The sequence below is a fragment of the Lipophrys pholis genome, assembly GCF_963383615.2.
Source record: "Lipophrys pholis genome assembly, chromosome: 11".
NCBI lineage: Eukaryota > Metazoa > Chordata > Actinopteri > Blenniiformes > Blenniidae > Lipophrys > Lipophrys pholis.
In genome coordinates, this window is record NC_137631.1 from 24066065 (window position 1) to 24090293 (window position 24229).

General features: G+C 41.0%; 1 protein-coding gene across 2 annotated transcripts in view; it reads right to left on the reverse strand.

Annotated features, from left to right (window-relative positions):
* Positions 1-24229, reverse strand: part of LOC308116589 (guanine nucleotide-binding protein G(o) subunit alpha) — a 104943-nt gene that overhangs the window by 29775 nt on the left and 50939 nt on the right. For both annotated transcript variants that reach the window (XM_080474847.1, XM_080474848.1), the window contains exon 4: positions 2824-2984. In XM_080474847.1, the coding sequence (XP_080330973.1) occupies positions 2824-2984 (161 nt within the window). The remainder of the gene's footprint in view (positions 1-2823; positions 2985-24229) is intronic.

Here is a 24229-nt window from a genome sequence, read left to right on the forward strand (position 1 = left end):
TTTTTTTAAGTCAGGGCCATGACAAAGACAAAAAATAAATAACAGGCATGCGTGGATTTTTTATCTTATTTCAATTTGTGGGGTAACACAGTGGAACAATTTCGATTAATATTTTTATTTACAAAAAAAAACAAAATGGAGACGCAGGCCAAAGGATGACAGGTGGCTATATTATGTGCATTTTAACAGATTTAGGTCCTCATAACAGTAATACAAAATGTTTGCGTGCACACGCACACATACATATGCGTACACACGCATGCACGCACGCCGAGTGTGGTCTGATCATGTGATAGCTGTCCTATCAGTTCATTGGCTGCTTGGTCTGTTCTGCTCCACAGGTCACAACATAATAGGAAGTGAGCATCAATCTTTAATGTGACATTTAACACAGTCACACAAAGCTATATGACACACACACACACACACACACACACACACACACACACACACACACACACACACACACACACACACACACACACACACACACACACACACACACACACACACACACACACACACACACACCCACACACACACACACACACACACCAGATGCTGTTTTGAGTTAATTGACCATATGTAAATGTTGATAGGATTACATTTTCACTCCATCTCAGAGCCATGTACCCAGAAAATTAAAGTATCGTTTCTCGTCTCCTTCCATCTTTTGTCCTCTCTCACCTTTTTTAATTGGATAGCTGCTTTTTTTTTTTTTTTGTTTCTTTGAGTCTTTGCTTCCTACTGCCCTAATTTATTCCCCGACATTAGCGTTATTTATGAAAGAAGTAAATTTTTCCATGTAGAGGAAGCTTGTACAGTTTTCAATTTAATTTAGTTATTATTCGACTGTGGGAGCAAATCTGAACGTAAATCAAGAGAAAGCAACAAGATGAATAACTTCAATATTATTAGGTAAAGTCTGAGGTGTTGAGACACTTGCATGCAGCAGTTTAATGTATGTAAAGTCTAATATGAGTTTGTGTGATCACTACAATACATATTCAGTATGTGAGGTATACTGCACTTTATCCTGCACGCTGCAACATTGACCAATGTATCTCTCCGTTAATCTACTTTAATTTCTCTTTGTGCCAGTCTGTGTCATTTCACTGGATGTACGATGCACAATTAAACAAGAGCTACATGCACAAACATGGCACTAGAGGGAAATTACTCCTTCTCCTTTCTCTCTCCCCTCCACCCACATACAGGCACTCAGCATAAATTAGGTCCCCGCACTGGAAATGCTGATTGATCGTGTGTTGTAAAAGCATAAGCATGATCACATTTAGAAGATTATAAATAAAGTGTTGTGTGCCTTTGGGTGTGTCTGGTTGAAAGGTGATAATGAGTCATGTATTGACCAGTACTGGCAACAAATAGAACGAGTACACAGCTGATTTGGCTGTAGCGCAAAAACCAGCAAACACGGAATCTAAAACTGTACTTTTGGCATTTTCCTTGGTAAAAACATAAACTTACATATATGTCCCTAAAAAATAAAAGTGGAAGAAATGTACACAACTCGTTCAGTTGACACTGTCATTCCAAAAAAAAACTTTAATGGGAAAGTGGTGGTTCACTGTCTGATTTTAGTCACTTTTTCAGTAGAAAAATCACATTTTTCTCATATTTGAGCTGAATATAAGCAACTGAAACCAATACAGACACTGCACCTCCCACAGGATTTCAGGATATTGCTTATTTGTTTTCTGTATAATGTATATATAATGTAATGTAATGAGTAGTGGAGATTCCCATATTGTCGAAAGGAAGGAATTCCATTTATTTTCAATTGAAGGGGTACAGAAAGACTGAAAACGTAAACATGCTCACAGCTTGTGTTTCCGTATTTCCATAATTTTGTGATGTAATTCGGAGAAGTTCTTAAATCACAGCAGTGTTTTGTCAGTGTGATCTTCTATAATAATATTAATAATAATCATAATAACAATATTTTGTGAATATTTTGACACCCTGCTGTGGATTTTTCAAGCAGTAATGAAAGTATTCACAGCTGTTATTGTGTGAAAGCACACCCGTCCAAATAGGAGTAAAGTACACAATATCATCCAGTTAAAGTTCCTGATTGATATCGTCTCATATCGTGTAAATACTGAAGCGACAACAGCCGCATCTACACTAAAAAAATACTTGCACTGTAAGCACTGACCACAGCTTTAGCCTTTGATAGAAATAAAGTGATGAGCCTCTATCTATTTTATATTAGTGTAGTGCACATTGCTAGTTCAAAAACCCTCTGGCTGTCCTACACAAGCCTTAAAACCAGGAACACATGGCAGCCATTGTAGAGATCAGGCAGACTTTAAGGCCCTGTTTTCATCATTTCAAGTGATAACACATTGTTTCAGAAGAGTTTTACGTTTCCACTGCGATGTTTTAAAAACAATGTCCGTTGACATGGAAACAGCGGAGGCACTGAAAACAATGTAGTTTTCATGTTGGGCCTGTAGTGATTGCTCCTGGTTGCTTTTGTAATGAGACTACACTTGCGAACAGACAACAATACTATAAACACAAGTCAAACTGTTGTTTAGAACTTGTTACTGGCAAACTAAACTCAACATTGCCAGGTTGCTAAAGTAGCTGCTCCCACGCTGTTTGGAATAACATTAATTACATTTAGCTTGGTTTTCCCCTCCCATTTTTTCAATCTAAAGCCGGGTTTGTGGGAATAATTGTTTGAAAGTACAAGGTTAACAATGCTCAAGCCATTGACGAAATGATACTGTCCAGCGAACTTAGATAAAATCGCAGAGCATTCAATCGACACGACGAACGACCGCACGGACTTACTACTGCGCTGAATCGTTGAGCTGGTACTCTCGGGCGCGGCTGAAGCACTCCTGGATGCCTGAGTCGGACCACAGACGGATCATGGCGGAAAGCAGCTCGGCGGAGTAAGGCTCCGTGTCCTCCATGCGACTGACCACATCGCACACCATCTTGGCGTCCGCCTGATGGGAGGCACAAGAGAGAGAGAGAAGGAACCAGAGGTGAGGAGTCGTACTCAGGAAGAAAAGACGCCACAAATTATCCAAACAGCAGCACATTCATTATGAAACATGAGCGCAACAATTGTAAATAAACATCAGAGAGAGCCACGGGGTAAACAAAGATTATTTGTTCTAGACTCGCACTAATCACGGATGCAATTTGTCAATGTAACATGGCAGCAAGCGGAACGCTGCAACCTTAGCGAGGATGATTACAGCAAACGACAGGAGCACACACCAAGACCGAGGTTTTTAGCACCTTTTGCACCATTCATTCTGAAAGCGTTACGATCCCGGAGTCATTAATGAATCTGAGACTAACCACAAAGCTGCGGCGGCAGCGTGTGACCAGGCCTGAGGCTGAGGTCTGTTCGAGAGCTTCAAAAACACGTCCGACCGTCTTGAGTTAAACGGCTGATTAAAAGCTGCCAAAAGACGGCCAGAAATAGAGAAACTATTTCAAAGTTTCGTGGCAGCTTGGCTCGGACAAAAGGCGGGGCTTTGTCTGTTTGTTTTTAGCTGCGGGGAGCTGTTGTCATGCAGCCGGGGTCTGTCTGGGGGTCCTTCAGGGGAAAACCTGTGTAACAGGAGGATCAATAACTGCTTCTGCCTCTCATTAAATCATGTTGATGAAGAATCTGTGAATTAAAGAGCTATCATCAGATATCAAGAGATTTTTTTATAATGTATATAAGAAAGGAATCAGGGTATATGTTTCAGGTAATAGGACTAAAAATATTTAGTTAACCCTTCATAGAGCTTTTTTCTCATTTTCTCTGAAAATAATAAAAAAGGCACAGCATTTCTGCTAAAAAATAAATAAAATTGAAAATGGGATTGTGGAAGCACATTTTAGCCTATTCAGAGATTTCTTTAAATTATAACTAGTGAAATGTTAAAAAGAATTTGGTCAGTTGCACACTTTTGAACAGACCCATTTTATTTATGAGTGATATTTAGTTGTAATTTAAAATTGACTGATCATCACAAAAATTAAGTCACGAAATATATGAAAAGTCTCCATTTTTAAATATTTCAACAAATTTACTATAAAGGGGGAAACTGTTTATTTTGGTTTCATATCATTCACCATTTCTTTCCTGGAAACTGTCAAAAACAAGAAAAAAGGTGAATTTTTGCTGGATTTGATTTAATCTAAATATTTTCCTTGAAGTGACTGAAGCCATTTCCTTTAAACTGACGTAACATCGTCTTATATCTGCATATGTGACCGGCTGGAGATGATTTCTGTATGACTGAACTTCTCTGCTGGATGTGTATAAGATCCATCATCCTCTGTTTATGGAAAATCTCTGCTCACCACTTAGCTCCGAGTAAACCTGCAGCAGTGATCTTCAGCAGCTGATCTCTACCCCCGCCATCCTCCTCCTTCTCCCTTTGCTCTTTTCTATTATTGATTTTTTCCCCCCAGAACTTACACCCTACATGATCATTCTAGTGCACAGTGATGGTGGCGGGACGCTGAGGCCCTGACCTTTGAGCTCCTTTATCAGCCACGGCTGACATGGAGCCCAGCACTGTACCACAGTGACCGGCGAGTACTGAAACAAGCACTTAACAAAAACACTCACATATGATCCCTGTAGCAAATTAGTTAAAATGCTAAAAAACAAATCAAACTTCTCTAAGTCCAAATTTTCTGTCTTTTTATGGCAAACATTTCTCTTCAATATTTCACAGTGGATTTAGCCACATGCTAATGTCGTTCCGCAGTCGCCAGGACTTACTTTGATAGACCACAATGCTATTATGCGAATGATCCGATATTTCCTACAGACATGCAGTCTGCTTTATACCTCTAGCTGGAAACAAGACTACACTGATGGAATACAGTTTAGTAACTCACTACTACAATGACCATCTTTAGCATGAGCACAACTACTGAAGTGTCACTGAGCTTGTTGAAAACAAAGCCGATGCTTCTCAGAAGTCATAATACAGGGTATATTTTTGTACACAATATATTAAATATGAAAACAATTATAAACAATGGTGTGTTGCCAGTCTTCTACAAAAAAATCCTGAAGGAAATGTAATTTTGATGATTGTCTGTAAGACATGGTGCATTATGTGATCTTGGTCAGTTTCTGGCCTTTTAAATGGAGAAGATGTTAAAATATGTAAGTGGGACATAATGACGTTGATTGACACTGAGTTTCAAGTCTTGAAATGTGCACATTTTTCATTTACACAGAGAATTTCAATGTGCTATGCATTTCTATGATATGCGCTGAATGCACACGCGGAGCATTTGCATATATGTTCGCTGGACAGTCTATAGTCACTCATGTCAGCTGCAACTTGTCACTATTAGTATATAAATCAAGTTTTCAAGTCATGCTAATAAGAGATTATTAACTCAAGCAGAACATATTGAATGATCCAGTCTCACACACACACACACACACACACACACACACACACACACACACACACACACACACACACACACACACACACACACACACACACACACACACACACACACACACACACACACACACACACACATCTATATATATCTATATATATCTAGATACATATGCTCCTTATCAACACTGTCTTGAAAGAGAGAGACTAAAACTAACATAGGAACTTCTTCATGTTTATTTTCAGTGACTAGTAAATTAATTTCCCCACTTTTCATCGAGGAAATTTAACTGCCTATAAATAAAATACAGCCAACATAGCAGTTTACAATGTAAGTGTTTTAATGATCTGAGCCAGCAAGCTTTAGAGTCAGCAAATATAGGAATAATGTAACAAAGTAGCCCTCACCAGTACGTGTAGCTTTAACCTTTTTTCACAAATGTGATAAATGAATCACCCAGGCCCTACAAACCGCTGAGTGTGCAAAATGCATAACACAGGAGTCCACAGTGAAATATTCATGCAGGGGCTCAGCTCGCAAATCAAATCATCCACGCCCACATTATACGGGGCCAAATCTATCGCCCCCGACAATGCATCACCTCAGTTTATGTCATGAAGGATTGAATCTTTTTTTTTTTTTTTTCTTCGGAAGAAGTAGAATGGTGTCAGGATGAGCGTTCACTGTAATTTTAGCGAAACATGATAATTAGACTGTACTCACTGCACTCGGGCTTACATTACAACGACAGGAGGCTTGATCTCGGAGTTACCACAGCAATCAGGGAGACATGATAACCTGAGTTAAGAGATTACATATGCTCTTTGGGCATCCGCCTAAGGAAAGATCAGTCAGTCTGACACACACAAACTCACACACACACACACCTGGGACTAACCAGTGCTGCGTCAAGACAATTCCTGTTCAATCACTGGAAGAAATGAAAAAGGTTTCTAATCAGGTTTAGATGCTTTAATATGTTTCTACTGCTATTCCCAGTCTTGATCTGGATACCTCACTGTCATTGGCATTTCTCTAAAAAGGGCTTGTTAGCATGCAAGTTGTGAGACCATATCGCCATGCAAGCACAATTACGAGAGTAGAACGCCATTTTTGTATCCAGATTACATACAGCAATATCTCACATCATGCTAAAATGTACCCTTGTCTTCTTCGGATAGAATAAAAGCTGCTTCAAACACCCACATCTCTTTAACTCCACAATCTATTAATGAATTGTTTGACAATAATGTAAAATATATATTTTCTGCCTTTGTCGGACAACACAGCCATCTACAAAGATGAAAATATATATCAATATCTTATTTATCTTAACTTATCGGAAGTTATTGAAGTTCAACTATTGTTGTTTTAAGTTTGATGAAAATCCACCTTCAGGGTCAGGGGGAAGATTTTTCCCAAAAGATAATATTTACAATGTCTCATATATTCTTAAACCATGGTTGAACGTAGAGTTTAATGCACTGGTGGGCTTCTGTGTGGTTTAAGCTCGACGAAAGGGAGCTGAAAGCTTGCCCCATTCCTGTGTCTCCACATGTCAACCCTCCATCTCTCTGACCTCGTGCAGTCACCAGGCTCTCGCTCCATCATCACCTTTCTGTCACAGTTCCATGCTAACCAACCCTCGTCTCTGCTCATCTCTGTCATGTATGGCTGCTTATTCCCTAACGAGAGATCACATTACTCCCCCTATCCTTCCATTCACTAGGGTCTTTTATTCTCCACACCATGCTTCCATTTAGGTCTGTCTCTGATCGGTTCACTTATGTGATCTCCACTATTGCCATCACTCAGTCAATCAACAGTACTCTGCCTTCGACACTATTTTTATCTTTCCGGCTCGTCTTGATTTCACCTTTACAACAGAAAGGGAGCTACACTGTCTTCGGTCAGCAGAGCGTGTCCACTGTGACATTTGTCCTGTAGATTCATATTTGTGTTCGACTTTATCAGCATGTATCGAGTTTCTTTCAGGACTAAAGGTCTCCGTCCATGTGACACAACTTTGGAGCCAACATTTCTCACGCACGCACGCACGCACGCACGCACGCACGCACGCACGCACGCACGCACGCACGCACGCACACACACACACCAACTTGTTAACACTGTTATTCCACGAATAGAAAAAAACAACTAAAATAAAGCACGATTATAACATAAATTTACATAACAGGGTTTCAAAAATGTGACCTTTGGAACACAAAAAAAAGAAAGAAAGCTGAGGAGAAGCTTAAAGTCCGGGCTAACCAATTTGTTGACGTGAGTTTTTAACCACATAGCGCAGAAGTCTTCAAACTGTGTCCGGCTGTGACGGTGACCTTTAATTTCTGTCAACTGTGCTGGACAAAGAAAAATATACACAGTCTGTCTGGACTCGTGAGTTTAATAGTCTGCTTGTGAACCAGTGGAATACACAATCAGCATAAGACGTATTCATAGCAAGCAAAAGAGAGGACCAAGCCAAAGTCTACTCAATCCTGCTCAAAATGAAATAAAATGATCATAAATAAGCAGTAAATTATAGTCCTCTGTTCCTTCTCTGCATTGTTGTGGGTTTTCGAGAAAGTCAATTTCATTCGGCCGTGGCTGGATTCCTCCTCTCATTTTGAATAGCAACATTTTCTCTACTGTTGCTCTCTGGGTAAATGTGTGGATGTGTTTGTGGCCTGATAACAGGTGCTCTTCCCCTGTTTACCTGTACTAATGCCACGCTTGGGCACTGAATAGGCAATCACTGCTGCCATCATCAACACCATCATAATCCCTCCAACCATGCCTCCTTTGCGTCTGCGCCCCTTCCTCACTCCTGTACCAGCGTTCAATAGCTAATCAGAGCACTTCAGCCTTTACTGTAGGATCTTTCACTTTCCCCTTATTGTTCACGATCCATAGCCAGTAATCACTCTACGCCCACCAACTATTTATCTGCTTGAAGCCAACTTTACCCCACAAACACAAAATGCACCAAACACACATCTGTCCCTCTGACCAGTGTGCATGTTTGTGGTGAAATGTAGAGGCTGAAGCGAGCAATAACACGCCTGCAATTAGAGTACACCAAATGCATTTCATTTTACACACATACATGAAAAACATCAATTACTGTATTGTGGCCTTTACCATTTACTGAGAACAGTATACCTTAGGGAAGAGTCCACCTCAAACCTCATCTCCCCCTCCATCCACTGACCACTCTGACATCCTGTTTAATAAACTGCACTGCGCTGCACACGCTCAATACGAGATGAGATCAAACCTCAGCAGGCGATTTCTTATAAGGTTGAACCCATTTGTGATGCGCAAAGGAATAGACGTAGTAACCCTTTATAGGCACTTTGTGATTAGAAGGAAGATGGAGAAATGATCAAATATAGTGATTTTCTCTCATGAATTGTGAAGATATTGTTTCTAGAATGAATCCTTGATGACGCACAAGGGTCTCCGTTTATTTTGGGAAACGACCAACACGATGATGGCTTCTAAAACCAAGATAAAACTGACTAAAAACCATCAAATTGATTTTGTATTTGGGAAAAATCAAGACATTCATACTAGCTGGGGCTGATGGGAATGCCATTAGATTTGACAGTGCCCTTGCAGAGAAATTCAAATTCTGCCCCAGCGGCACATCGTGAGAAGTCAGAGTGATTATACTTCATCCTTTCAGGGTGTGAATTAAGAAAAGCACTTCTGCGTTGACATATTTCTTATTTGCAAAGCTGCGTGTCATCACCATGCAACTTTTGTTTGTGTAACCCCAGATTGTATCGTGCCGATGGCACTTCCTGATGAGGCAAGGTTTTGATGAGAACAAACAAGGTCACTCATTCCCAAAACAACCAGAAAAGAGGGACACAAAAAGGGAACGCAGACAGTGACGTAATGTAATGATGGAGAGCTGATCTTCAATGCAGATGATGGTTCGCTGTGGTCACCCCATAAAGGAGCAGCTTAAAGATGACCATCATCAGAGAGCCGACAGGTTTTTAATGGAAACACTATCTGACAATATCTGCCTCACGAGATAAACAGGACGGGGGCCGCGACATGCGACTCAGTCACGTCAGGGCCTTCTTTGAAGAACAAGAAGAGCAAGAACGGCCGGCAGCAAAGGTTTGAGCTCCTGTCTGTGGTCTGCCGCGTGGAAAGCAGAGACGCCATCAAACCTCAAACACGCGCCCGCTCTCAGAGATTAACCTGAAGTCCTCTGCTGTGTCGTCCTCTGCCACGCAGCAGTCACACTCAAAAGGATTTGATCTCAGCGAGGAGCAGGACTCCATACCTCGCTGCGTCTCATGCTCTGTACTCTTTGTCAGCAGCCACGTAATTCCTGATTTGGAACGTCGTAGCTGGCGTGAGTGTGTGAGTATGTGTGTGAGTGCATGAATGAAGGACAGCGTATGAAGAAAACTGAGCCTGTTTGTGTGCCCAGAGAGAGTGTGTTGTGTGTTCCAGTTTAAAGAGCTGGGCAGTGGGCCACAGACACACTTAAAACCCACAACCGAAGCCAATGATACTGTCTAAATAGACATATTGGTGCGCGCGCGTGTGTGTGTGTGTGTGTGTGTGTGTGTGTGTGTGTGTGTGTGTGTGTGTGTGTGTGTGTGTGTGTGTGTGTGTGTGTGTGTGTGTGTGTGTGTGTGTGTATGTGTGTGTGTGTGTGTGTGTGTGTGTCAAGTACTCAAGGAAAGCCCATTGGGAATACCGCTTACTTCCTCATAAAGTTGTCCTCTATTCAAGTTTCATTGCATTCGGCCGTTCCCACAAACACAGCTGAGCTGCAGTTACAGCAACCAATCAGATTATGAAGTTACGGAGTCACGATCCGATCCGTTTTATCCTTTACTCTACTACTAAAACATGGGAGAAGTAAAGGTTGGAATTTTATGTATTTTCTTCAACCAATAAGAATGCATTACATATTTTTGTATTTGTTTACAGAGACCTGAAAAATAAAGTGCTGTATTAAGCCACATGAAATCATGTTTTAGTTCATATTACAGAAGTGTGGTTCCGTGGCAGCAGGAGCATCAGCCGGGTGGACCGAGCCCTCATCATCGGGCAGAGGAGCGTAGAAGTTGGATAGGCCCATTCCAGGAGGATAAGGCTGCCTTGCCTGAGCATCCCATCACCTCCGACCAGGACGGGTGATGGCTGGGGGTGGAGCAGGAGGAAGACCGTGGAGAGGCGACGGGGCCCCACAAAACTGTATCCTGGATGGAGGCGTTGAGCGAGGCAATGTGTTTGGACTGCCCTGTGGCAACCTTCACGAAGCTGGACAACATGGAGACGTTTTTCTCCAGTTCTTTGGAGAGCCGTCGTACGTCCTGCTGTAGCTTTCAGCGAACATAACATTAGCTCCAGCTCCAGATAGGAGATCAGTGAAACCTTGTGAATGTCTGCACAGTATTCTCAATGATCTTTGTTTGAATTGTTCTGCTACCCCATGTTAATTCTGCACCGAGTATTTTAGTGCTTCTTCACCTGCTTCGACATAAATCAAATCACTGGACTCGATCCCGTCACCAGCTGAAGAGGCAGGAGTCGATGCTGGTCGTCTCGGGGGATTTCATGAAGCACCGTGTCGTGAGTAACTGTTAGAGACCTGACTGAAGCATCGACGTGGCCAAGGAAATTACATTTTCCTTGCAGACAGAGTCGGACGAAATGGTTTCTTCTAACCCACTGACCTGATATAGTTGTAAAGTTGCAGAAAGCTCACAATCACCAGCTTTTTTTAAACTCAATTCAGTGAAGCAGCTATGAAACGTATACATCTTAACGTATATTTTCCCCATCAAGGAGTTGATGTTGTGGTGCAGTCATCCATCAACAGCAATCACCACTTGACACTGAATCCTGGCATTACATTTTTTTATTACAAGCCTGAGTAATTTAAGCAGAATATGCACAAACACATTTTTAACTGCAAATCTACTTTGAAGTAGAAATCAACATAATAATTGCTGAGTGGTGTAATTACGCATGAAGTGATGAGTTAGCACGCGTTGAGACGCCGTCAGCAGTGTCATCAAATATATCTCAACTCTCAAAAGCATTTCATTCCCCTCAGTTATGCTCTGATTGTGTTCAGTACATACTGGAGCGCTGCGATGTTTCTGATTATGATGACACATTGACGCAATGTTAAGAAACAAACAATACTTGTACCATCTAGCGTGGACACGTAACGCGGCCCCGCTAACAGGGTTAATATTCTACAGCTTTTCTCAAGATAAAAAGGGGGTATTAGGAGGATATCCCATTCGGATGCAAAATAATGTAAATTAAAACCTCATACAATTTGAAATTCTATGTCCAGAAATGTAAGCTATTATGAGAGTAAAAAAAATATTTTAGTTCGATTGATAAATGACAGAATGGGGTCATATATTTATGTACGACAATACATATTTAAGTGCATATTTTAAGTACCGGTATAGGTAAAATGCTTTTAACCCGTCCACAAATAACATGTGAACAAACAAATAACATGACTGAATTCCACAATCATCAGTAAAAACAGACGAGTGTTTGTGTTGTCGTCACAGGCCAATCGAAAACCCGGGGAGAAAATAAAAGCTTGGCCTCGCCATGATTGGCATCCTCCAACAACTCTCATTTCTCTTTCCTTTGCCTCCAGCTCCTCCCCTACTTTTCTATTTTTGGACCTTGGTTCGCGTCCCAATGTCTTCATCCGGTCTGTCAATCACCTCTTCCTCTCACTATCAGTCAAACCTTTATCATCCCTCCATCGTTCAGGCCTCCACATGACGTCACTTTGATCCTGCCGCCCTCCCGATCGTCTCACACATGCTTGTGACTTCTCTCCCGTCGTTCGGCTCTTTGGATTCCGTGCTTTCGTTCCCTCACTCGACTTTATTATTTCATCTCATTACCATCTCCTTTTCTCTTGCTTTCCATGCGTCGTCTGCTGGTGGAGCAAGACACCCCACCCTCTCACTCGGTTTCTCTTTTCTCTCTCACTCCTCCGCATCATGTGACTATCAGCTGCTGTTGCCATGGAGACCATCCTCATTTCCCGGGAATGCAATCTTGTCTCTGGTTCTCTCTCTCTCTCTCTTGTCCTTCCCATCTCTTTCTGCCGCACCCTCCTCTTCTTCCTCTGCTGTCAGCATCATCCCTCCATCCCGTCTAAGCCTTGTTTATTATGTTTTCTTCTCAATTGTACACACACATTTGAAGGCATTTACTGGAACATCTCCCCATTTGAATTCAGCTCGTGTTACTGATAAAGATGTCATAGAAACAGACAAACCACCACCTTCCACATCTCTGTCTTGGTCTCTTGCCCACTGCATCCCTCGCTCTCTGTAGCAGTTGCTGAATAATGTAAGTGATGAAATATTTAATTGTTGTTCAGCCCTCCTGTAGACAGCCACTATGGAGCCCAAACACACACATACATAAGCGCGCACACACTCACACCACACACACGTGTGTGTGTGTGTATACTTCAGGTCCATGCCTTGCTCCAGTGGAGCTTCCGTTGCCACTCTCACGGGACTTCCTGCAACCACACCCAACACACACACACGCGCGCGTACACACACACGCAAACACACAGAAGGCGGAGGCGGATATAGGACATGTACAGTGTGCGTTGGTATATGAGTGGATCATTAAAATACACTCAGTCAATAGAAGCGACAGAGAGTGCAGGGAAAAGCAAAAGGAAAAATCAATCGCGGTGTCCCTACCTCAACCCCTGGAGACTCAGAGGAGGAGATTGAGAGGGAGGTGGAGGAGGCACATGTAGTCAGAAGCATGCGCCATAAAACATTGTGTGTGACAAATATGATGCCAGTTCCGCAAGGAAAATGTCTCCACCTCTTGTTAAACACATTGTTGTGGCGGGAGATCTGCAAACAGAAACTCATCGTAGCAGTGAGTCACAGAGCGACATGTGGGTTTAAATTTCTCCTGATAAAGTCTTCAATTTCACTAATACGCACTACAATCTTACATAATAATAATAATAATAATAATAATAATGACCTCCTGTGAGCGCTCATTCTGTTTGTCTTTATGAGGTTGACTTGATGAGGCTGGTGTCAAACAACAAGCACTCAGTGCTGCAATCGCAAATCTTCTGAATCTTTCTGAATGGCAGAACAAAGCAGGCTTTAGAGATGGTCTTAGATAACACTTTTCTTTAGAGGATGAAAAGATGGGCATTAATGACCTGTGTAACATAATCAAGCATTTTTGAACTGTGGCTTAGAAGAGAAAACCTCTTGGATTCTCATAAGAGGTTACCATTTTCCTCATGTGCTACTAATTGAAAAACATGACTTTAAACTAGCAAAATAATTAACCTGAAACTTACTAGATGCAATAGGTTTCTGGATCGTGTTGTTTCTTTATTATCACATACAATGTCACATGACTTCTTTGTCCATATTTCAACTCAAAATCATCAACAGCTGCACTACAAAAACTCCTTTTATAACACGGCTCACAGAAAACATTTGATTCACTATACTTTTTGATTACCTACTCGTTTTTCTCACTATATAACCATTTTTAAAATTTTCATTGTCATTGTTGATGTATAGTCATGTTTTTGTCATGGCTTTGTAGATTTTCATATCTTTTGGTCCTCCTTTCTTCTGAAGCACTTGTAGGTGTATTTTATGATTGGATGAAATATAAATATGTGCATTAGAAGAAGTAGAAGTGAGAGAAGTAGTTCAACTGAAGTGCCATGCTTTGTCATAATATTACAAAATCAAGAAACCATTGTCATCGTTTATCGTATATTCTGTGTCTGCGACTTATTATTAAGAAGCATAATGCACACACACACACACACACACACACACACACACACACACACACACACACACACACACACACACACACACACACACACACACACACACACACACACACACACACACACACACACACACACACACACACACACACACACACACACACAGATCCAATTATTTTATATCTGAGGATACTGAATGAACAATTCACCTGCTATTGTCTTGACACAAACACTCCTGCCGCGCCCGATGACATTACTGGTTGACAGTGAAAAATGAGTCACTGCCGGAAAATGAAAAGGTGTGTGCTTTAAGTGCGTTACTACGGGACCCCTGGACAGAATAAATTCACCTCCTACACCTACACACACCCACACACACACACACACACACACCGACACACACACACACAGAGACACACTGGGACGTCCATCTGTCTTCGTCGGCAGCCACATAACAGTCATTCTTAAAAGAAAAGCACTACAATGGCCATTTTTCTCTTTGTCTCCCAACTGTCTGTTCCCAGTTTCACTGGCTGTAATAGCCCAGCTCCTACCTTTGATTTAGTTTTATTTAGGATCTTTTGCGATATTGCATTTTCTCATTTCAGTGGTCCTTTGTGCTACATCTTCAATCGCAGCCTCTTCTTAATTCATGTCAACTGTATGGAAAAACTCTTTTCCTTTAACTGCCACCTCTTTGTGGACTCTCGGCGCCCCGGCTCTTGTTGTGTCTCCGGAGTTTCAGTCCCTCGTCCAATCGGCCTCTCTGTCACTCACCGTCTCTTTCTTCACACCTCTTCTATACTTAGATCAAGCAGAGAGCTGTCACTGCTCTTCTTTCCTCGACATGAGACCAGAGTCCATGTTAAGTGCAAAATAAAATAATGGATTCCAAATTAATGTATTGTACAGTTTTATTTTAAAGGTACTGCAATATGAATCAGAGTGCAACTCGTTATTCAACCAACAAAATCGAAACAAGCAGTGCCACCTGTCCAGTAGCAGATAAAGTATTTTTTTTTAAAAGTTATTTGCCACTGCTGGGGAGTTAATGTTTTATCTTGTTTGCTATAATGAGTTACTAATGTGTTGTTTTTGGATTTAAGATAACGTAAAGCTGCACATCACTACAGCTTAGGAACTACAGCTTTGCGAGCTGAGTGTGCATGTTCTCCCCGTGTGTGTGTGGGTTTTCCACCAGGATTTCCTCCCACAGTCAAAAAACATGCATGTGAAGCTATTTGGTGAGACTAAATTGCCGAAATGGGTGGATGGATGGATGGATGCTGGATGTTTCTCTGTAAATCCTCATGAGAGACTTCTGTAATATGAACTGTATGTTACTGTGAGATGATGGATAAAAAAACATGATGAGGGCAAAGTACAGCCACACATATATACTGTACAAATTACATAATACTATAGGAACATCCAGGGCTACAACAGCAGAGAGTCCTTGAACTATACGCATTCCCACACAAACAGCTACGTCGGGTTCAGTGTCTTGCTGAAAGACACTTGGGACAAGATGGGGCTAGATCCAAAAATCCTTGTATATCACGGTTAAAGAAATATGAAGGTGTTGAAGGTGGAACATTGCTCTATTGTAAAATCAGTGTCTATAGTGTCTATAGAAAGAGACGGTGAGTGTCTATATGTTCTTTTAAACCAACTGTAAGTAGATTTTTTTAATATTGTGGACTGTTGGGTTGAGGAAGGCGGAGCTTGCCCAGCAGGCCCAGGAAGTTAAAGTTCATGTAAAGACATTTCATGGTTTCATGTTCAATATGTCTGCTCGTCAGTCAGTGGTATTGGTCTAACCTTAAGGCATTTTACATCAAAGTCTCTGCAGTGAATGAGATTTTAAATGCATTTGAGAGCTTTTCTTTGGGGGGGGGTTATGTTCAATCCGCTTACCTCACAGAAGTACTTACTAGTAGTCCAAACAATTCAATATCACCATGACATCTCTCAAGGGAAATCAAAATATGGCCAAAAAGTACCCTGGAAAAAAAACCGGTTGTATACTGTAAAGAAAATGACAGTGGTTACCGTAAACAATATCACAGGAGCATACTGAGATCGAGCTGCCAGCAAGTCAGTGTAAAGTTCACGGCAACATTTTTACAGCGTGTTATATAAAGGACAGATAAACAAGTGGAGAAGGGCTGCAATAGCTTGAGGATAACAAGCAGTTCCTACTGTAAGTTTGGGTGTTGGCTCTCTGGCAGTTTAGCAGGCTAATTATACACATTCTCGACATGTGCTTTGCTGCCTTTCACTATATATTTATACCCTGCTGTCATCCACGCCTGGACTTTTAAATTATACTCTTCATCATGTGTGTTCAGCACTTGCAACGTGTCCAACATTTCAGCTTTTAAAACAAGGACAAAGTTCGGAATGGACGGGAATGAAATTCCACCAGGGACACGCCTGTTCTTAATATTTATTGACACGCTATTAAAAAAAAAAAAAGAGAGAAGCCAAGCTTTCTTAAGGGTGTTGTTTGGAGATATTAACCAGGCCTCTCTGCTGTTTGTTGAAGTCCTTCTGGCCGTCATCGTCAGACAGCGACGTCCAACGTCTGCACCACCACAACTGAGTGTAATTAAGATGGAATAAGGATCAGAAGCAAAGTACACGGCGATGGTAAGCCATAATTGTTTCCCTGCGGAGGATAACCTGCGTCATATGAAGATCAGAAACCAGCAGCTGACGTTATAAAGATTTTTCCCTGACTAGACTTGGACATAATAAAACTTGATTGCATGTAGTTTCTGTCATTTCTGTCCATTGATTTTTTTTTTCTTTTAAAAGGAGTGCTCATATCGACATCTCTGTTGTTTCTCTTGTTGAAATAGAATGAATTAAAAAAAAGTATGTGAATGGGTGAATCCGACAAACTGTAAATCAGTGTTCAATGTGCTTTATACGTGGAGTCCATTTACCATTTAAACATCCCTATAGAAATAACACTAACATTAGCTTGGACATACATGCTCGCTGACTCTGACCACTTTGATATTGTTAATTTTTATATTTTCACACACATATGCGCTATAATTCAAGCCGGCATACCACTTGTTTTTTTTAACTGAAACGTTCAACAGGTCGATCATCTGTTTCATGCAGTTTAACCTCCAGCACTGTAGCAAAGTAGCTGCAAATCTTCTGCATGGCAAGTGAAATGACCGTATATGATCATTTCAGCAGTTTTTGTGTTTTATGAACTAGTATAGGTTAATGACAATTGCCTAGTGAATGTTTGTTGAAGAACATCAAGTGAGAATTTCATAAAATTTAGAGATTATTTAAACAATGCTGACATGATTTTAGTCGCAGGCAAGATGCAGTGAGACTGGAAAAGTTTCAGCACAATCAGTCTAGCAAAGATGTTCAGAGGGCGCTTTCACAAACAACAATGACCATTTAACTGCATCATACGTGGTGCGATGAGAAGCAAGATAAGAGCAATTCTGGACAAACTGTGTAGAGCATCACAGTGAAGTTATGTTTGATGTTGGTGCAGGATTACAACCTACATCTGGATGGTGCATCAGGTTAAACCCTGTGTGGCAAATAAACAATAAGAGTTTTTCTCCTTTTTTTCTCTATGATTCCTCTATTATCTTTTATTTTGGAGTAGATAAAGCCTTTTCCTCTTTAGGTAAATACACTTTTAGCTTATTTCTTTGTGGGTGTTTTTCATTTTACAAAGCGATAATATTCTCAACCTCCCCTCACATTCGATCTTGTGACTCTCTGCTGTTTATGACCTGAAGCAGATCAACTCAGATACTGCATGAAAAGATGTAGAGCGTCTCTGCTCTGGCTTGTACACAGACGTGTTGTTGTGTGCTTTATGAAGCTGCTCCTCAAAAACATCTTCAAATTGAGTGTTTTAACCCCTGAGTGTTTAAAAAGGCACTTTCAAGACTTACATTATTCTTGTTTTGTAACATCTAAGCCAATATAAATCAATACACATAGCAGAACTGTTTTGAAAAGTATGAAACTGAGCAAAATTATGAAGTATTTCACAACTATAGTTAAGGAAGCTCCTTCCTCTCACTCTTAGAGGGACCGTTATTATTGAATCTCTGTTCATATGTAATGGTGACTGTAGTTGATTGTCCCATCCGGGTTTATGAATAAACTTCCAAATACTACAACATGCTGAAAATACCTTCACTTCACACCCTTTATTTGAATCTGGCAGCAGTAACACATTTGATCCTTAAATAATACAGTCTGTCAAAACAGAAATATCAGATGTGAATGCGTGCAGCAACTGTAGCGGTGTACTGACGTAACACAATCCCTGTTTTCTGAGAGACGGCGAGGCAGCAGGAGAGGGGGCAGGGATGGAGAGATACCGAGCAGCAGAGAGGAGGGATGGAGAGAAATGGAGGAGAGAGGAAAAATAGAGTAAGGGCATGAAAATGAGGTGAGAGAAAGAGAGAGAGAATGTTGGGGCCCCTGCTACAACCAATAGCATGTGAAGAGACGAGGCCAAAACACGGCGGCCAATCGTGTGCGAGACAGCTGGTCAGGTGACCGCACGGCTGCGTGTTTTCAATAGAGGTGGCTGGCTAGCCTGGTTGCTACGGTAACCGGTTGGTATCCTAGAGACTGGCAAAAGGGGGCTTATAGAAAAGTGAATGGTAAGACAGCCGGAGAAAAGAAAGAGATGGAGCATGAGAACAAGCCTCATCCCATATCTCACAGGAACTCAAACACACCGGGGGAGAACACAAAACAAAAAACAAAACATACTGTACGTGAGTGTGGGTGTGAGGGGGTGATGTGGCCATTAGAGATAAGAGCTGTTGAATTAGATTATCTTATTTTCACAGCCATATGCACAGAGTGGAGAAAGCAGTACTTAGAGGAGTCAGGGCTGATGCTTCATTGAGCTATAAATAATTGAAATTCACACATGCACACACACATAAATGCTCTAACACAGGGATGCTCGATGAGAGTGTGTATTTCGCTTCAATATTAGTCCCAAAACTCAAAGGTTGTTAGTTGCGGAGAAGGCCCTCTGTGAATCTTCCAGGCGCACGGATCACTTCACCATCTCCTAATATTCAAGATGCAAGATCATTTTAATACTGGGCTGGTTCGTATCGCCTCAAAAATCCCTCCCATTAAACGTTTGGCAGATATGAAAAGATGGAAAAATGGATTCCTCATATTAACTAAAATAAATAAATTTGGAATTTAATATAGGATTGGCGGTCGTGCAGTGGTTAGCTGAGAGTATTCCAGGTTTGAGTCCGGCTTCGGGGTGGGGTTTGCATGTTCTCCCTGTGCATTGTTTGGCATTATCCAGGTTTAACCAGTGTCTGTGTGTTTTTCTGTCTCTGCGCGTTTGTTTTTTTTCCCAGTGAATATTTGAGAACCGGCATTTTTTTATATGCTGCCAAGATATACTGTATGACTGAAAAAGATACATTATTAGTTTACATTACAGTTACTGGCACTGACATCAGAAATCAGCCAAAAACCTGTAAAACTGGCAATGCTTTAATCTGGATATTTAATGAAAAGTAGGATTAACTGCTTCTTTACAATTAGCAATGTTGCCACTGCATTGTCTCTAACAGAAACCCGGAGTCAACATGTTTCTTGATTAAATTAAGTCCATCACATTCTGCAGAAAGCAGAATTTTTTTTTTTAAACTTTGCACTAAAGGCCACAAAATCTACTCCGCTAACACAAATTGTTTTGATCTTTGAGCTCAGCTTCAAGGAGACGTATGCTGAAGGTTGCAGGGATATCAGGTGAAACATGTAAATAAGTGCTGGAATAAACTTTACTGTGTTTAGTTTCCCTCAGGTAATCAAACCAAGATTATCATTAAATCACTATATTTTTGCTGGTGTGACCATTTTTTACTTTGAAATCATGATGCAAATATGGCAATATTTTGTTAAAACACATTTTTGATGACTGAACTTATTGTTAAATACAATCAGGATGTGTTAAAGTAATAAAACACGCTATGGAACACTCGTGTGTAAATGATTAATGCAATATCACGTTCACTTCCTGAGCTTAATTCCATTGTCACTCTCTTCTCTTTTTGATTTCCCAACAGCCAGCAGATTTACAGAAATGTGGAGTGAATAAAATCAGCTTACAGCACAATATTATAACTAAATTTATTTCATTTAGTTTCTGTACCAATGATATCAGATTTTAATGAAAGCTATTTCATTCCAATGTCTGTTTTCCTTAAAGGTCAGAAAGGTTGTCATTAATGCAAATTTATGAACAATTAAGTTTGAAATGAACACATTTTTTATAGTTTTAGTTTATAGATTATTTGATCGGAGTGTTTGACCTGTACGACACTTATAGCATTCATGGTTAGATAGCAAAATGTATGATAAAACTGAATGTCGACGTGAGGAAGGGGTGTTTACAAAAATTACTTTCATGAGAAGGTCATTGAAAATGTCCATGGCCTTGTGGTTAGTGGGGCTGTGTGTGACATCCTACGTGGGTGTATAAGTCATAAAAATGATGGCTCTCGTCTGGCTCTGACATTCATCCTACCATGATAAAACTGTACACTGCTTGTGTGTGTATGCTTGTACACGCGCATGCGTGTGTGTGTGTGTGTGTGTGTGTGTGTGTGTGTGTGTGTGTGTGTGTGTGTGTGTGTGTGTGTGTGTGCACCCCGTGGGCAGAACTTTCTGCAGTACAAGACTAGAAAGCAGCAGCACTGATGCACTAGCTGCTTGGCTGACTGGACGCTTTAACGACACACACACACACACACACACACACACACACACACACACACACACACACACACACACACACACACACACACACACACACACACACACACACACACACACACACACACACACACACACACACACACACACACACACACACATTCCCTCCAATCCTTTCTTTTTCCTCACTCTCTTTCTCACCACTCAGCCCATTACTGCGCTCTATTCAAGCTGCCCCCCCCTTCTCTCCCTCCGTTAAAAGAGCTGAAGAATAGTTGAAAGAAGAAGCCATGGACAGAGAACAGCATGCAAACAGACACACACACACACACACGGGGGGGGGGGGGATATTACAGTATGCATGACAGCACTCATACAGAACTCACTATGGCAGTAAACTCACAAAGAACACATCAAGCCGTACAGACATTGAGTCCTGCTCTCTCTCCTCTTCTCCATCCTGCAGCACTTCCTCTGTGTGTCACCCTCTTCATCACAAAAGCCTCCAGTTAAGTCTTTATCTCCCATACCAAGGCCTTCAGCCACACTGTGACACTGCCCTGTCACAAGCCCTGTAACTGTGTGTTAATACACATGTGCCACGACAAGGCTTAAAACCAAAGCTTGAGAATAAGATATGAATTATTTATCTGAGATTTGATAGAAAATTCTGACTTGGAGGGTGATAACTTCAGCTATTAAGAAAAACAAAACACAGCTGCCAAAAATAAGAGCATAGTTATTGTCGCTTCAACTAAACATCTTTTAATATAAATAACCAGCATGATTCTGCTCCATTTTGAATATAAAAAAGTTACTTCACCCAACAGCAAGGGTACAGAAGGTTAATCTTGTTTCTTTAAAATCATCATCTTCCATAATAAACACTGCTTAAAATGCCACAGGAGATTGAGAATATCGATGCTTGGTATTCTCTATGCAGTATTCGACAAAGTTAAAGGTGAACTACTTATTATGGCTAGTACTGCTTCATATTAAGTCGACACCTGACGCGTGATTATGTTCAATAATGACATGATGTGAATATAAACATTGAATATTACATACTCTGTAGCGTCATAATGAATTGAGATTTTAGATTTTTACATACAACATTCAGGATGACATGAATGTCTGAAATGGGAGGGAAAAAAATCAACCAAAAAAACTTCAAGAGCTATGAGATATTACAGCCAAAATAACAATGTATGACTTAGGAATTCAGAGTGTTTTTGCCCAAATGTGACACGGTTTTGTATCAGATAAATGGGATCAATGGAAAGAGTTAGTATGTGAGCTTATATATCAGGTAACTAAAAGACTAAAAAACTATCTGGTGGAAATTTAAACTGCCCGCAAGTTTTTGTCAGTTGGGTATAAAAGAGGAAACCATAAGTCTGGCGGGTTCCATGATGATGCAGAAATAACCGTGTACCTGTTATTTACTTCCTTTTCCTGGACTGTTGGTGACTGGGCTTCAGTTCATCGATAACAAATCAGCCTGATAAACGCTACTTCTGTGTGAAAACTGTTAACAACGCTGCTTCTTCCGAGTTAATTAAAATGTTTGCAGTACTGGTTGGTAAATGTTATCTTTAAATCAATTCACAGCAACCGTATATGCTATCGTGCTCCCGCCCACAATTTCCTCACTCATGTCAAGTCATGATCTTAAAACCCACTGGAATAAATGACACCGAAGTATATGTTAACTGCTTCTTGTGAAACTCATTGGCGATTGAAGGAATGAACAGCAGACGGATGTCGTATAAACAAAACACTTTTCTGACAACGTGTAAACGGGGCCTGAATCGAGAGCAGCGCCACCATCAGTCCATCAAACCTTCCATTGAATGGACACATTATACCCCCCGAACACCCAAAACCTTGACACTGGACAAAATGTCTTCAATGCCTCTATTTGGTCAAGTTGAATATTCATTTCTGGTGGCACAACGGAGAAAGACTGGGAGCTCAGGAAGTTGCATCACTTCATTATTATGTGACCTTTTAAACCAGATAAAAACACCTCATTCTCTAGTCTTAAGATGATCCTAGGATATAATATAATATTGATATCATGTCCAGCCACAAGGGAGGGATGTGAGCATGCAGGTCTGCAGGTAAACTAGAGAATAAAAACTCTTCATAACAGAGATTCAATCCCCCCCCCCCCCAAAAAAAGAGCTTGTTGAAATGTTAAAGTAAAGAGGGAGGAGTGCAGGAGGGATGGAGGCAGGTAAGAAGAGGAGTCAGGATAAAGGAGACAAAAGAGAGGGAGGAAGATGTAAAGGCACAGCGAGATAGAGGAGAAAAGCAGGGACGCTTCAGAGGGGCAGGAGGAGGGAAAAAAAATAAAAAGACAGACTCCGAACAGCTTTCATTAATAGTCCACTCAAGGTGGGGGCCCATGTTGTGTCATTGCGCAATGCACATACTCACACACAACAACCCTTGAGCCATTTTTTCCCCTGAGATCATCAACAGAAGCACCACTTAAGGTTTCAATATAAAAGAAGCCAGAGGCAGAGCGAGGAGGTTTTTCCAGGAACAATTAGGGCGAATCAAACCGTCTCAGTCGGAGCTGGACAGGCTATCTTCAAGTCACACCGAGACCAGAGAAATACTGAACAATAATGATTCTACACAATGTTTAAGTCATACCAGATTATGTTCTAAAAGTTTTAATATGAGTGGATGAGGTATTGATGCACGTGTCCACAGTGTTCACCCATCGTCATCTGGAGCAATCTCCTGCCCCTCGAAACCCAAGAGACTCCTCCAGATTGTGCTTTTCCAGCCCTGTCATTACCCACTACACTTGAATCTATTCACAATCAATTTGTCACTCTTTACTTCTACAAGTTTTAGATTTGATGGCAGAAAGTTGCTCCCCCACCATTCTGCCATCGGTATGAAGAATAACATTATGCTTTACATTCCTGATTCTCACCTCGTGGGTCGTGGATGAAGATGGAAAGAAGATAAAAATCAATGTAGCGCCGTTTGTATTGACACTCTTTAACAGTAGGTGGATAGATATACTATTTAGAAAGTAGGTTTGTGTATGAGTGATGAATGGAGATTACATGGAGACATCAGTTTAATTACGCTTAGTGTGTGTTGTGCAGTTGACAGGCGAAAGGATAGATATATCCATATGCACATATTAATAAAGATATTAATATATAATATACGTGGAATTACGGCCTGCATGTTGAGCTGAAGAGC